This window comes from Martes martes (genome assembly GCF_963455335.1).
Source record: "Martes martes genome assembly, chromosome: 1".
Classification (NCBI taxonomy): Eukaryota; Metazoa; Chordata; class Mammalia; order Carnivora; family Mustelidae; genus Martes; species Martes martes.
In genome coordinates, this window is record NC_137888.1 from 57,362,095 (window position 1) to 57,379,866 (window position 17,772).

The 17,772-nt window shown below is 31.5% G+C and overlaps 1 protein-coding gene across 1 annotated transcript in view; it reads left to right on the plus strand.

Moving 5' to 3' along the window:
• The window catches only part of NECTIN3 (nectin cell adhesion molecule 3), a gene marked incomplete at its 5' end in the record, with an annotated part of 122,307 nt that overhangs the window by 61,822 nt on the left and 42,713 nt on the right, over nt 1–17,772 (plus strand). Inside the window, 2 exons of the mRNA XM_080799755.1 lie at nt 515–666; nt 17,368–17,506. Coding sequence (XP_080655881.1) covers nt 515–666; nt 17,368–17,506 — 291 coding nt within the window. The remainder of the gene's footprint in view (nt 1–514; nt 667–17,367; nt 17,507–17,772) is intronic.

Sequence of the window (17,772 nt, forward strand, 5' to 3'; positions counted from 1 at the left end):
TCAGTATGAAGTGATGTTCTTTAAATATGTAACAGAAGGTGCTTAAACATTATCATGTACTTAAATGGCTTTTATCTTAAATTTCTTAAGAAATTTATAGATATATCATGAATAGATCTATTCACTGAGAATTATTTTTAATTCTTTTGATACTGTAGGTCTTCAAATAATATATTTTTCTAATTTTCCAGTTTTCCTTTCTAGTTTTCTGAATATAATTCTTTAAAGTCATCTAATTTTTTTTCTTTCCTTCACTCTCATTCTAAATATGTTGGCCTGCTTGCACCTACGTCAGTTGCTATTTTGAAAGAGTGGGTATTCTTAATGGATTTTAACAGTAACTTTATTTTTATTGAAATAAAAATTTGTATCTTTATCCATTTCATAGTGAATTTTATCCAAAGAATGCCAGTTCTTTCACTAACATCTCAACAGTATAATATCTTATTTAAATAGCTGTCTGTGAATAAAGTTTGGAGATATTTAAAATAATTTCATGCTTTTTAAAATCTAGGTTGGATGGACAATGGCCTGATGGTTTATTGGCTTCAGACAATACTCTTCATTTTGTCCATCCATTGACTTTCAATTATTCTGGTGTTTATGTCTGTAAAGTGACCAATTCCCTTGGTCAAAGAAGTGATCAAAAGGTCATCTACATTTCAGGTAAGTTACTATCTACTTGCAAAATGAATTACTTAAATTCTTCCTGTAACAATAGTCATAATAACACTATGTTCTAGTTGGTAATTTGTATTTGCTAATATACAGATTCCTCACTGTGAGGTTTTCCAAATAATCAAAAATATATATATATAATAAAGTAACCCTACCTGAACTACATATGTAAAGAGACGTTACTTTAAAGAAATGTCAAAATGTCTATGCAGCAAGTTTATATATATTTTAAGATCTTTGTTTATAGTTAATTTTTAGTTACATAGTATCAAGTATTCCTTTTATAGGTAGTGGTGTATACTATTCTCTGTTCTCTCATTTTTACACTCAAGAACAAATACTGGCTTTGTTTATGTGGGGTTTTTTTTTTTTTTTTTGTTTTGTTTTTTTTGGTGGCTGCTCTGGACAAGGTGTTTCACAAATAAAATGGGTTATTGACTTTGATGATCTGGCCTATTAAATAACAGTTTGTCACTCAATATGGAACTATATCATATTGAGTTATTGAGAGTGAAGTAGGAATGCTACTGAAAACGTGCTAATGAAATAAAATTTAAGATGTTAGTTATTGTCAGTCCTTAAGCCACTAAGAACTTAGATTTTTCACATTCCATTTGTTTTACTATGGATATTTTTGTTAAGTAGAGTAAATTCGGTACTCACAAAATACATTTAGAGCTAAAAGTATATTTTTTCATGGGTGTGGCTATAAATATTATCAAAATTATCAATGTAAAAATTATCAAAGATTATCAATGTTATGCTCATTTATAAAAATTATATAAAATATTTTGAGCATCTTCTTACTACAAGAATATAGCAATCTTCATGTCTAAACAATGGCAAATTAAAGGAAAAAGGAAGAGAACACTAAGAAAAGCAGGTTTGTATGGCAATTATGTAATTACCTAAAACTGAGTAGCTAGATTTTTAGAGAAATTTTAAGCTTGTTTTGATGTTATATTATTTGCCTTTGTATGATCACTCAATCTAAGAACAGTCCCCCATATATTTTCTCATGGCATTTCTCACAGTTTGTAGTTGTATACTTACTTGTGTACTTATTACCTATCCATCTTCATAATTAGGCAATTTGTGTTTGCTTCATTTATCATTGAATACTCAGCACTTACTTAGTGCCTGGCACATGATGGGGATGATGCAAATATATTTTTTTATGACTCTTACAAGAAGCTTTGAGCTGTGTACATCCCTAGCTAGCCCTTTCTGCCAGTATCAATGCTTTGGTGGAAATCAGAATGAGATTAAATATTAGTTTATTAGTCTCCCTTTCTTCCATTAAGGGTATCTCCCTTTCCTTTTCCTTTCCTTCTTGGATCTTAAAGCCACAGGGAATGCATATTTAGAATGTAGTTACCTAAGGACTGCTTCCTTTTTGTTTCTGTTGTACAAAATTTGGTGTGGCATATTACATATAAATCGCAGGCTCAATGTATTATGTAATCATTTAAATACCAAGACTCAATTTGGGCATTCTTATATATACTGATTCTGTTGATGATATCCTGAGTTTATTACATCTTTTGGCATTCTAGATCCATTTCCCAGTACTTTCAACTTCTGTGTCCAGCTGCCTATTAAAATCACTAATTCTGTGTAGAGGTATAATAAGCATTTATGGCTTAACATTCAGAACTGAAGTCCTGATTTTTCTTCTGCCCCTTGCACCACACCTCTTCCTCCAACAGTTTCCCTCCTTTCTATCACTGGTAAATCCATCCTTATATTTGCTCAGGGTTTAATACTTGATGCTTATTCTTGATTTCATTTGTTCTCTCATACCCCACTCATCCCATCAACAAATCCATGGCAGCTCTTCCATTACATTATATGTAGAACCTTACTATTTTTCCACTTCTCCTGTGAGTATTCTGACACAGGCCATCAGCAACCCTTATAAAAGAGCCATTTAATCTTCCTACTTTTAATTTATCCTCAAAAGAGCAGCCAGAATGACCCTTATAAAGGGCATGTCAGATCATGTCACTTCTTTCCTGCAAACCTTTCATGAACTTCTCATTTGACCCATAATGAAAACCAATTTTTGCAATGACTTATAAGGGTCTATACATGCTCTGGTCCTAGATGATCTCATCTCTTACTATATTTTTTGCTCACTTGGCCTTGTTGCTGGCTTCCTTACTGTTTTTTGAACATAACAAGAACATTGCTACCTCAGAGTCCTTGACTTGCTGTTTCTCCAGCTGGAAAACTCTTCAGATATCCTTGTAGCTCTTTCCCTCACTTCCTTTTAGGTCTTTGCTCAAGTTTCACCTTCATCACTATAATTAAAATTGAAAATTGAAACTACTCTTCTCACCCTTTTACTCCTTTTTGTCTCCTCTGCCTTATTTTTCTCTATAGCATTTATTGCCACATCTACACATTTTATTTATATTTTTTCTGTTTTTGCTTCTACTGGAACCCAAGTCCTTTCATCTGCTTTAATCACTACTGTATTTCTACCATTACATTTCTACCAAACATTTCACAGTAATGTTTGGCATGTGATAGGTGTTCAGTAAACTCTGCTTGCATGAATGAAAACGTTGAGAAGAAAACAATGAGGAAAGAATTAAAAATCCAGAATGGGCTTTATATAGCTTTATTTTCTTTTACAAGGCAAATAAACATAACATTGGTGGTAAACTTCACACATATTTTGATCAACCTCTATTAAGTCCTAAAAGAGATGAAATAAAATTTTCAGTGAATTTTATTTACTGATAACTGATGAAAAAAATCAGTTAATTACCGCTAAGTACTTCAGAAATATAGCATTATATGAGATGATTTTCTTTAAGTAATCATTAGAATTAGACTTTATGTTTCTATCCAGCATCTTTAATATTTAATATAGTACACTATGTTGCGTTTAGTTATCACCTCTGAGAGCTTTCTGGAGGACATTAAATATCCTAGATACAATACTGCCTTTCCAAAATGTCTAGTAAATCCTAGTAGGCTTTTATCAGAATGAAAGGCCATAATTCTCCCAGAGTAAATAATTAAGCTGTTGCTCTTTTTTATTGTAAATTATTTGTACCTTTTTTTCCCTAGAGAAAATTTTTTACCTCAGTATTAAAATTGATACATAAAAATTTAGAAAATGATTTTTTAAAATATTTCTAAAATGAATGCGTCTTATGACTGGAAACTAAAAGATCTACTCAGAACAGAGTAGAATCAGCAGCTCTCTTTGAGGGAAATTGTAATTTTATTCTACATTTTTTCCACATTGGTAAGTGTAAGATTTTGGACAAAAGGTGATTGATCCAAGATTGCAATATTCAACTTCAATTACTACTGAAGGAGGTACAGTGAATCTTTGTCCAATACTAAATGACTGTTGCAAATTATGTTTTTCTAATTGTTTTTGGCATGTTTTTCTCTGATGTTTTGTACTTTTCTTTGAGAGTAGAAGAACAAATTTTTATGTATCATGTAAATTCTCCCATCTCTGAAACTCAAGTACATTCCTATGCAAATCTTGAATTTTGAAACCTATTGATTTAGGAATTAGGTGTAATATCTGGTATAAGAATCCACACATAATTAGCAATTTTTAAACTTTAAAATTCATAGATTTTGATTGTGTAAACCATTCTTATATAGTCTAAAAAAAAGAAATTAAATTCATGTAATTTTTTTAATATATTAGGCTAAAATACACCTTATAGCTAACGAAGCCTTACTGGACTATTTGTTTTCCTGTTTGGCAGTACTCATGTATTTGGGGGGAAAGAAATCATCTTTGTTTGATTGTAGAGAACTCACAGTCTCTACTAGTTCATCACATTCATTATATACTCATTTATCACACATTCTGCAAATAATGTCAAAACACAATGAAGAAATAAGGAATGCTGTGGGGAAGGATTTTAAATTATGATAAATAAGTAGCTATTAGTGATTACAAAATAGTCCATTTGATTCCTTATGCAAATGCTAACTCTCAGTGTAATTATTTTGGAGCAGGGCAAGAATTCGAAAACATGAATAAATGTCTTGTGTGCATTGTTTTATATATGTCCATTGCTTAAAATACAGAATAATTATTAACAATAGTCCCTCTTTCATGGAATCGTGTTAATAATGAGGCTGTGCTATTTTTATTTGGTTGAGGAGATGATGGCAGGTTAAAAATTTCTAGAACCACTGACAAGTTTTTAAAATAGGGTTTTTTTGTTTGGTTGGTTGGTTGGTTGCAGTTTTTTGGTTACTCTCTTTTTTTTTAGTTGGATTTTCTGAAAGCTGTATTTTGTTAAATCTGAGATAATTAGAGGCCATCCATCTGTGTTTACATAAAGAACATTGCAAGTAGAATTTAAAAATACCAGTGTTTGTTTTTGTTTTTGTTTTAAGGGATACTTGGTTATATATCTTATACTTGGTGAGAGTTCAGGTGCATACATTGTTGGGAGAAAAATAGCATTTCATTAAGAGCTATCAAAAAGTCTTAAAATCTTGCATGCACAAAAATGTGTGAATTACAAATAATTATTAGGTGATTTGTACTTAGCATTTAAACATGCTGATGCCAGTTTATTGTAATATTTTTTTTTTTGGAAATCATTATAAAGATGACACTTAGTATTTAAAACTTTTCATTAGTCCCACCACCTCAGAAATACATGAGTTATCTGACAGATGATTACTTTTTAATTTATTTAATATCCTGGTTCTCTGAAGTTGCCCTATATGATAGGCTTTACTCCTTTATACTAGAAATCATCCTACAATTCCACAATTTTTTTAAAGATTAAATTTGTTCAGCTAGTTAATAATATGTTCTTACAAATTAAAACTCTTCCTTGAGTCACTTACATATAATATGATAACTAATATTCACTTCAGAGTACTTGGCAGAATTGCCTGTTATATTGGTTTAAGTTCATAGGAAATTAGTTATACTGTACGTGTTAAATTTTATATTGTACTTGCTAAATTTTTACCACATTCTGTATATATGGCATTCCGTGATGAAACCTGTTTCAGTAAGTATTTTTCTTTAGCTTGTAATTTTAGAATAACTTACCCCATGTAGCTTTAGTATTTTTCTAACAATCATTTTTTAAAAGCTCTATCAGTACCACTCATTTAAAAATTAATTATAGGAGATTACCATTCGGGTCATTTATTTTTATCAAAGAAGAAATTCAAGATTTTTTAACTCATCCTATCTTCAGACTCTAGCGTTTTGTGTAACATGACCTACAAATACCACTTAATTGATTATTAACCAATCTTTAATTTTTACTATTTATGTTTAGTTGCTTTTTAATATTAATAGCTATTTACTCTGTAATCTAATGGCAATACACAGGATCATTTGCATCTAATATAAGTATTATTAGAATGTTCTCTCTAAAATATTAGCTGTTCTTTGAGACTCCATACTAAAGCAATGTGACACTAAATTTTGCAGATATGGTTGAAATTCTTCCAGTTTCCTAAATGTTCAGAAATCTTACCCATGGGATATAGACATGGTGATGACATTTTTATAACACTTGGTAACATGTTTTTACTGTCTTTGTCTGTTAGTCTCATTTGATAATATAGCCCATTTGGCTAACACAGTTTAAACATATGCTTTTTATTTTCAAATTACCTAATAATGGTATATACTACATATGTCCTTTCTAAAAATTGAAGAGTTCTCTTTACTTAAGGAAAATATTTTTGAGAGAATTATTAAACCAGCAGCTTATACTATGGCCACTTAACAAGAATCTATAGTTTTTCATTCTTTTCTTAAAAAAGTAAATGATATTAGGTAAAGATGGATCTTAAGAAATCATACCTTAATTTTTTTTTTATTCTTTCATTTTATTTCTTTGTTCTTCTGGCTAAGAAAATGTTTGGATTACTTAATCTTTTTGTGTGATAATTCTTAAGCCAGCTGTATATAGGACACTTAAGTAATGCTTTTCATTAAAAAAAAAGAAGAAGAAGAAAAAAGTATTCCTTGACATTTAATTTCATGCTTAAACTTGGAATAGAATAATTTAGGATTTACACCATAGGTAATTTTTCATTCCTTTTACTTCTTTGTTAACTGGCTAAATGTCAGTTTTATTATTTTTTTTAAAAGTACATAAGTACCACGACATTCTGATCTTAAGAATGAAAAACTATTGTTACTATGAATATATATTCATTAACTGTGCTGTCTTTTCAACTTGCTGCCGAATCAGCCTGCATTGACATTCTTTGCCTTTCTGTGTCTTGTCTATCTTTACTGTTTCCATTAGATCCTCCTACTACTACCACCCTTCAGCCTACAATTCAGTGGCATCCCTCAACAGCTGACATCGAGGATCTAGCAACAGAACCAAAAAAATTGCCCTTCCCATTGTCAACTTTGGCAACAATTAAGGATGACACAATTGGCACAATCATTGCTAGTGTAGTGGGTGGGGCTCTCTTCATAGTGCTTGTAAGTGTTTTGGCTGGAATATTCTGCTATAGGAGAAGACGGACGTTTCGTGGAGACTACTTTGCCAAGAACTACATTCCACCATCAGATATGCAAAAAGAATCACAAATAGATGTTCTTCAACAAGATGAGCTTGATTCTTACCCAGACAGTGTGAAAAAAGAAAACAAAAATCCAGTGAACAATCTAATACGGAAAGACTATTTAGAAGAGCCTGAAAAAACGCAGTGGAACAATGTAGAAAATCTCAGTAGGTTTGAAAGACCAATGGATTATTATGAAGATCTAAAAATGGGAATGAAGTTCGTCAGCGATGAACATTATGACGACAATGAAGATGACTTAGTTTCACACGTAGATGGTTCGGTAATTTCCAGGAGGGAGTGGTATGTTTAGCAACCACTATATGTGACTTACCTATGTACAATGTTTCATTCATACTAGTTGATCATTTTTCAGATTGTTCATACTTTTTCTTGAGGAAGAATAAGCTTTTTCGACTTGATTTTCAAGCTTACTTTTATATTCTAATTTGACAAATGAAAATGTAAAATCTGGGTTCAATGTATCTGAGCTGCTTTACAATTTTTTTTTCAATGCTGTACTACTGTCAAGATTTAAATTTTAATGCAGAGTACTTTATTGGTCTGAGGCACACAGGTAAGAAGAAATGTCAACATTAAATGTATGACTTTTTTTGGTACAAAAATTAAAAAAAAAAAAGGAAACTACCTTGGCATTGTGTATTAAGTGTTTACCTAAGACTATAATCTCAAGTATAATGTTTGTTAAACATATACCTCTCAAAATTTATCACCACTAAATGATACTACATCAAAATTGACTATAAAACTAATTCAAGAAATGTTTATATATATTTTTAGTATACAAAAAAATATTCAGCGTGATGAAACACCTTTGCTTTTCAAACATTATTTTCTAAGTTTCTACACAATGGAATCTTTACCTCTGCATTTTAATGAGCCTTGCCATAATTACTGTAGAGTGGCTTTTCAAAGATATTTTGTTGCACTAAAACTGTGGTAGTAAACTCAGTGAACATGATATGTGGAAGAGCATAACTAGCTGGTCAGTATTTTTGTCCAAAATACGAAATAAAAACATGCCTTTTAAACATAATTATTACAATTTTTCTCATCTCTGGAGGACAATTCTTAAATGTTGTATGAACATGGATTTTCGTATGTTAAGTGGCATAGTTTTGTTTGAATGCTTTATGTCCTAAATATAAGAATAATAACGAAAAGATGGTACGCAGTTAAATATAGTTCAGAAAGGACATTTCAGTATATGGAACAACATGGATAAGCTAGCATTGGAGTACTGGTTTTCAGAAATGTGACATGTCAGCCAAGAATCTATACAAAGAATTTTTTAGCCCATCTTATTTTAGTCATCTAATATTGATGTTGTTCAAACGGGTAAATATATAGAAAAATTAGAATAAACTTGTAAATTTGAGGTTTAATGAGAAAAATCTGATTATAGAACCAGCCACTAACACTTGATGATGGATATTGGCAAACCATCCCCCTTTTCCTCCTAATGTATGTATTTGTTTCAAGGTTTTTGTTTTTCCAATTAAAACTGGAAACATCTTAAGGTTTTTTGTTTTGTTTTTGTTTTTTGCATAATTCATTAAGTATATTCTTTCCAGAAATCATGTATCTTTTGAAAAAGAAATGTTATCTAAATCTTCAAATGTGGATCTTCTTCTTTGTGAGGTAATTATAAATTGCTTCTACAATGGAGTCCTATAAAATTGTAATAATGACAACTATTTTGAAGCCCAAAGAATGTTTTTTCTGTTGATGATTCATTTGAAAAAGGACTGTGTAGAATTGCCTTAGGTATTTTGCCAGGGAACTGAAGTGGAAGTTAGTAGGAAAATCATAAATAAATTATTTTAATAAAAAGGCAAAGTAGGTACTTTTTTTTTTAACCCCCCAACCATCCAAATCCTGGTGATTCTCATCAAATCTGAAGGAATGTTTTATAAGGCAGAGTTCTAACATGTTCATAGAATTTTGCAAGTAGTCAAGGCCTTATTCTAAACTATTATAGCATAATTTCCTTTCTTTGAACTAGCAGTATTTTGTGGGAATTAGGAACTTATTTTCTCTTCCTAAACATTCACACACTTAGTCTAAAACTATAATATCAGCTAAGGATACAGGTAAGCTCACTGATACATTGTTAAGGATATCTGACTTTAATATACTTAACCACTGATACACAAATATTAACTCTTTGGTCCAAGTCATTGGAAGGAAATTTTATTGGTAATACTCTGTGATTGAAATAGACTTTATGTTTTAATTTAAATCTAGCACTGATATGGCCACAAGAAAGATGGATCTAAAATTCTCACCATGGAAGATGTGAATTTGTGGCTTTTTGTTCACAATTTCATCTTTAGAACAATGGTTCGAAATGCTGTGTGAATCTGAGCAGGATAATCACTGTCTAAATCTCAACTTCAATATTATGTGAAGGAAATCAGCAATATATTTTAAGAACTGCATTTCAAGAATATAAATACTTAGTGATTAAGACCCTCCTTTATATTGTGGCCATTATGTGTTCAGGGTGGGCTTTTTTTGGTCTGTTTGTTTTGTTTTGTTTTTTGATGGGAGAGGGCAACATGCAAAACTACAAGTGTATGTTTGATACATTCTGTATCCCTAAACTAAATCATTTGGCAAGCTAAAAGATTTCAAAATCTTAAGAATCTGATACTAAAGACTTTTTGAAACATTGCACTGCTGATTATTAGAAGTTTGTTTACTGTATATGGAGACTGACTTGTGAACATGAATAGTCATTAAACATTTTTGTTAATTTTTTAATATCAATGATATACATAGCTAATTGATAGATACATATGAAAAACCTTTTCTTTTTCTGGAAAAGATGGAAGAATGTTTTATTTTGACCATGTTTATTTTTGTTTCTTTTTTCTTTGAACTGGCTTTTTGTTTTTGTGTTCACTTTAGGGTTTTCTTTCACACTGGTTAAAATATTTCAGTAATGCAGGGATGATGAATGCAACTTTTATTTTTTCCTGCCATTTTGATTAAAATACATTAAAACTTTAATAGGCTAGGGGTTAACTTTAAAAGTGACATTTGAGGAATACATTATAGTTGAAATATTTAGTATTTTACCATGTGCCTAAAAGGTTTCTATTTGATAAGTCTAACATTTAAAGAAACCATGAAGGTTTTTCAGTAGAAAGTATTGCTTCTGATAGCCATATATAGGAACATTTTCTAAAGATAACCCTAGCTAAATGTGTAGCAGAAGGGCTTGTAGGAAGTACAATGTATGAGTGCAAAAATTGAGATAAATATAACAATTTTATATGTGAAATCATCCAATTTGAGTTTGATTTTTGTTTTTGATAAATAGTAAAGGTATATGAACAAGAAGTTACGAATGTGTGGAAGTAATCAGTGTAAAATATAAGAGAGGAAGAAATGGTATGCATATTGACTTTTTAATTCTAATGGAGGAATGATAAATTTAATTGTTCTTTCTGTTTACTTGTTAATTGGAAATGTATTATCCATAAGAAGGTCCTTTTTCAATTTTTTGGTGTATTGGGTTTGGATTTAACTTTAATTTGTACCAGTGGTATTTTTTACCAAGTTATTTATCAGGTGGTAGCCCTAATAGCCATGCAACAAATCTTTAAATAAAAGCTTTTAAAAAATTCTTTAGAGGCATATTTCTATAACAAGCCTATGTCTCTGTATTACCTTCTTTGTACTCGTTATGTCATTTGATGGAGAGAGAGAGAGAGAGAGAGAGAGAGTGTGTGTGTGTGTGTGTGTGGTATATATAACATAGTTCTTATATTTTATAGTTAAGTTTTTATGGGAATTTGAAATCTATTTTATTTCTCTTCCCAAGTAAGACAGTATCAGGTTAAGGATACAGTTAAATAAAGTTTGAGAGAGCACCTAAGTTTGTAGGTTAGCTATTAAAGAATTTGGTTTTAATTGACCATTTAATTCCTTTTTCCTATCTATACATTATGAATAACATTCTGCACAATCATTAATTACCTGTTTATCTAGTCTTAGCAGTTAAAACAAATTTTGAATGTTTTTGCTGTTGTGAGTTTGACATAAGTTAAATCATATATTGGCTTTCATTTGGAGGAACATATTTCATGAGATTTTTGTAAGTTGGCATTTAGTGTTTTCACTTACGAACATAATAGCTTTCATTATAAATGCCATTGTTTCTAATTGTAATCACCTCCCTGTTTTCTATCTCTGATGTTTAAAATTATACTGGTTTTCCTAAACTTTAAATTATCTTAATGCAAGCAGCAGTGTTTCTTGGTTTGTTTTTGTTTTTAAATAGCATACAGTTTGACTGGATTAAGCTTGGTTTCCCTTGTTATACCAATGAAGATTCATACATTGAAAGAATCTCTAGAATAGTGTACATGGCATATCACCTTTTCTATGTTCTAAAAAATGCTTTCTTTTTAATATTTGTTTTCTCCTATTCCAGTAATCTGCAAGTTTTTTTGTTTTTGTTTTGTTTTGTTTGCCACCTATTTACTTTGAGTTGAGTAGTGATAGGTTTGCTTACAAAAGCTTTTGCTGTTTATATCCACAGGGGTTATTTTCTTGAACCTTGATGATAGTTATTTTACCATGTTCCTTTCAATTTATGAGGATAAAACTTGATTCAATTTTGGGTTGTACTAGTTCTCTTACCTTTTTTGCTGCTGTTCTGGCTGGATGTTATAGGTGAAGCAGAGTGAAGTGAGTTTAGTAGGATAACTTTAAAATATTTGAGAGAATAAGTCAAGACCCCATTTCCTTACATGTGTAATATTTCTATAGAGATATGATATCTAATTTTACAGTTTAATTTATGAGAAATATCTCAGGAAATACCTAGTCTTGAAGGGACAGTCTGATCTTAAAGCCAAAGGTAGCTAGATCTAGAAGACTGACCTCCCTTTTTAAGAAAACATTGTATTATGGGAAATTATACTAAAGTAGGATAGAATAATGAACCTTCATGTACCAGCTTCAATTATCCATTCATGGTCATTCTTGTTCCATTTAAACTCCTACCCACATAATCCCTCCTGCCATTAGTTCATCTGTAAATATAGCAGCATACAGCTGTAAAAGAGAAGGAATATTTAGGAAAAGTAACTATAGATTTATTATTACACAAAAAATTAATTTGCAGTTTCATTTAGTATCTAAATGTGCCTTCATTATTGGTATTGTTCTTCATTCTTCCAGTTCTTTGCAGGAATGACATCTACTGGGAATAAATGCTTACTAATGAATAACATGGATTGGCACTGATACCCTCATTTGGTCTATGTGTCAGATGTTCACCTGTCACCCAGGGTAGCTATCTTGTGCCTCCTTTACATTCTTGACCTCTATTTAGATTGAGGCTGGTTACTAGTTCATTCACCTGAGCTCTCATATATCATAGTGGGTCACAGTATGCTGACTGTGCCGAGAGGAAACAACCAGGTGTTTATTTGATTACATTCTGGAACTGTCCCACTCCACGCTTCCCACAGGGTTTTGTGGGTGTCTTGTGTAGCAAGGGAACTCCTGACATTCGGACGATGTGGGGCCACCAGTGCCAGTCCACATATTATGTACTAGTACAACATTTATTTTGTAATTATCACTTACCCAAAAAAGGGATAAGATAATGATAATCCCTATGTTGGAAAATATATATGTATGGATTCTGTGACCCAACTTTGGGGATTTTGCTCTCTATGATGAGGATAGGGATGATATAAAATTCATCCTTGCATTCTTGGCACTGAGCATGTGCCTGACACATATTAGATTACTATTGAGAATTTGTTGAATGAGATGCTGACAACACTGTTCTGAGCCAAAGAGAGGACTTTTATTAAAAAGTAGATAAATATTTAGATGGATATAAAGAACTAGATGTATTGGAAAGGTAAGCATTAAAGGAGGCTATTGAAAAATAAAAATGAGATCTATTTATGGGGAAAATTGGTAATACAGTGATAGGTATTTTGGGGGCAAATAGAAGTTGAGATAAGTTTGTAGATAATTCATATTAATGTATGAATCGTGATACAGCACTGAAGTTTTGATGAAGGGAATAAAAAAGTGAATGTTTCATTTAATTATTAGGACCTAGTGTTTGAATACAAGTGTGAAAAGGGCTTGTAGATTTCTATACTCACCCATTTTAAGTGGTTTTAGTTAATTGCTCTATTTTATTGTATAGAATAGTATTTTTTTCAAATCTTGCAAGATGTGAATTAGGTGAGCAAATGTTAGAATAGCTTTCACATATTTTTTATTTGTATGTATCGGTAATAAAGACAAACTTAAATTCAGTTTAGTAGTTATATGTATATTTTTTCAAAAAGTAATGAAATTTCTTTTATCTGTATGGTTTCTTTTGGTATGATGTGTTAACAGATTTTTTAACGTTTTCCCCTTAAGGCTAAGGCATAGGCATGATATCTCTGGTTATGGGCAGTAAGGTTTTGTTGTATTGGGGAATGCTATTTTTTTGTTGTTGTTTTTGTAGATGAGTTTCCAATATAATATATCCAAAATAGGTGCCGTGGTAATAGAAAGCTATTCTTTTGAGATACACATACACCAGTCCTTTAATGCCAAATATTTTAACACTTTTCCCTTGTTTCCTGCTGATTGTAAGCATATCTTTAAGATTTAGTATGCCATTTCCTTGGGTGATAGCAGTGTTGCTTTATGTCGGTCAGTAAATTAGCTGAATGTTTAAGAATGCCAAATTTTTATACATTTGCTTATTTTTTTTTTTCCTATTTTGTTGTAATATATAGAGTCTGCATAGATTATGTGGGCCAATGTGGAGGAGACAGTGTTGGAACTAAATTCTCAGTTTCCATTAAAATTCTTTGACTTGAATGCAGGAAATTTCTGCCTGCCCTTTGCATTTCATACAATGTGTTCATCACCTATTAATACCCTTAAATATATTCTTCAGTTTTTTTGTCAATTAGTAGAAAAACCAGAAATGGAAATATGAAATATATCCCATATATGTATTTAACGTAGTCAATTTACCCATATAGAATATCCTGTTGATAAATGGGTTCATACCTAGCTTTCCTTTCTGTTACTCTTTTCAGCTCTTGCTATACTTTTCTGATACTAAGAAGAGGTGTACAAAAATAAATATGAATATAAAAATAATGAATATAAAAATAAATACAAATAAATATGAATAGAACTCAGTGAAATAAATATGTCCAATTAAGATAGAAGGAAGAGTTAACTTAACAGAGTTAACAGTCAACTCTGAGTTATTGAGAGCTAGAAGTTATAAGGCTAATGGGACAGAAGTAGATAAATAGACTATAACTTAAATGTTCAAAAATAGTGTCTATTGGACTTGAGAATTACTTAAGGGTATGAAAAATAATGTATAGAGTTGGGAATTACTTTAGGATTTGAAAAGTCTGTGATTATGTTTTATTATAACCACTACCAAATTTAATACCTTTGCTAAGATTAACTGAAAGGTTTTCTTGGAGGTGTGCTGTTTGATGAAGAATGTATAATGATCTATACATTGAAAGTCTAAAAAAAAAAAAAGAAAGAAAGTCTATATTCAAAGAGTAACCTGGGGACGCCTGGGTGGCTCAGTTGGTTAAGGGGCTGCCTTCAGCTCAGGTCATGATCCCAGCGTCCTGGGATCGAGTCCCACATCGGGCTCCATGCTTGGCGGGGAGCCTGCTTCTCCCTCTGCCTCTGCCTGCCACTCTGTCTGCTTGTGCTCGCTCGCTCTCTCTCTCTAACAAATAAATAAATTAAAAAAAAAAAAAAAAAAAGAGTAACCTGAGTTTCCCAAAAATACCCTTGGATGTATTATTATAAATATGGTATTAACTTTGTCCTTACCATCAAGATAACCCTCAAATTTGAGTTCAGTACACTTGGGCAAAAATGATAGGGCTGCTTTTTATCCTTTAGCAAAATGAAGATTTCCTTTAAAGGAAAACCTTTAGAATAACTAGTGTGACATAAGTAGCATACCTGACACATTGGGATTTTTTATTTGTACCACTGACAATGTGTATGGCCTTGGGCAGGTAACTTGGGGCACAGTAATCTTAATAGGTTTCAGATGACCTATTGTTAAAGATTAATTACAAAGATATAATTTATACAGTGGGAAAAGTGATAATATAGAAATTATTCCTAGGTCATTCCAAGTCTTTAAACATTTACAAAAGCAGAATAATATTTGACTGGCTTGGATTTGAGACCTTTTCTCGTGTAGCACATATTCAAATGGAAATGGTGGGAATTAGACAAATGAGAAATAATGGGAAGATAAATTTGGTATGTATTAGCAAATAAGGGTAAGGTCTCACATGAGTAAGCTGGTTATATTGCTTAAAATAATTGTCTTATCTGAGGACATCTGGGTGGCTCAGTCGGTTAAGCATCCTGCTCTTGATCTCAACTCAGGTCTTGATCTCAGAGTCATGAGTTCAAGCCCTACATTGAACTCTACTCTATGGAACCTACTTTAACAACAACAAAAATATTGTATATCTAAATATTTTTAGATTCTAACCAGCATTTGGAAGGTAACTGAAATGGGTTACTTAGATTGGTATAAGGTTCTTAGTGTAGAATAAGACTAACAAAATGACTTATTAATAAATGAACTGAGGACTGATAGTTTTCTAAAGAAATTTTTATAATTGAGAAGAAAGTAAAACTTTTTTAAAAGCAAACATCGTATAACTCACATTTTAATAGAAACAGTTGGAAAATACTTCTAAATATGTAATACATGGAAATACTTATGATGATAAGTTGGTGAAACATATTTCAAAACTGATAGTGCTTTAATTTCCTTTAAATTTGCCATGTCTGGTTCTAGCAGTCATTGCAGTTATTTAGAAGTTTATATGAATGTCCATTTAAGTGAAAGCTAAGAGTTCTTCATTTCCAAGTAGGGGGCCAAAAAGAAACTCTTCATTAGATATTGCAAAAACCATTTTCTCCCAACAAGGACATAATGGTGAGGGCTTCAAGCCTACCCCAGCTAGGTTTATGTTACTCTTTGTTCTCTACTACTAGTTGATTGAAAGAGCTTGGGCAGAATATTTAACTTTAGAACTGCAGTATTTTCATTTTTACAGTATTATCTTAAACATCTTTCTTATTGGTTAGAAAGATAAAATTGTGTATATCGATGGTACTTGGTAGTTACTCAAAAAGTTTGGTGTCGCTTAAATTATCAAAGTAATATTTACATGTAAGGGTTGATTGTATTGTCATACCCATAATATTTACATTTGAAAGCACATAGATACAATAGTTTTAGTAAATTCCCTAATTCCCTTATTTGGATGTTCATAAAGTGGAGTGACTTTTCAGGATTGTATGAAGTGATAATTGCTAAAAATTGATAAATATGTTTTTAAAATATTTTCTTAACAAAATTTATGGTACAGGCTAGGAAAGAAAAATTGGTATTTAGAAATTATGTAGTGTGTTTACGGCCAAGGGATGGGGAAGATTTTTTCATTTAATTGTGTAGTAAAGACACTCTCTTCAGTGGACTTTGTATTAAATGTTTATGAGTTAAGGGAAAACTATGAGCAACAGTGCTGTTTTTATAATACCTCTATTTAAAAACATACAATGTAATTTTCAACGTACTTATTAGATCTGGGATGTTTTTTATGTCTTTGGTTTGCCCCTTCTTGAAACCCTTTGGTTTCCTTAATAGAACTTCTCTTATGTTCTACTAGAATAAAAATGGTAAATGTATATTATTGGTTAACTGAGAATAATGAAAAATTTATTTTTTAGAGTAGGAATTTAAAATAGTTTTCATCCTTTTCTCTATCTTCTCTCCAGACATTCCTTGCCCATAGAAAATAGATATACTTGTTGATGTCTGACTGGGGATATTATTTTCATAACTTGAAAAAAACAAAGCTGAAGTGCTAAGGTGACATCCTGCAAGGAAGAACGGTGTTAGCGTAATCCTACAAAAAATAATGAATCAAATTGGGGGTTCTCTAATCTTGCTGTTGGGTAACATGTTTCAATCAGTCCTTGAACATTTTAGAAATTAGGGTATGGAAACTCAAGAACTCTTTTTTAAAAAATTGTTTGAAAAGACTCATTTTTGTTGCTTTACAGATGTCCCATTTAAGCAGACCTCTTCCATAGCCGTAGCTGGAGCTGTAATTGGAGCTGTCCTTGCTCTTTTCATCATTGCTGTCTTTGTGACTGTCCTGCTGACTCCTCGAAAAAAGAGACCATCCTATCTTGACAAAGTGTAGGTAACTTTTTTGCTTGTGTTCAACATTCAGTGTAAGTCAGGCTTTATCTTTACAGCTGCTTATAGCTGTGAAATGCCTGAGGGATGGGAACAAAGTTACTGTTAGATCTTTGTGAGACGACTGTAGTTTCATCAGAATGTGTCAAGGTAAATAGTGTCAAGGGGTCGTTGGAGACAAATATATTAGACACCTTTTTCACCTACAAATTTATTGGCCATCTTTCTAAATGATAACGTAATGGCACTTTTTTTTGTCCTGCCTT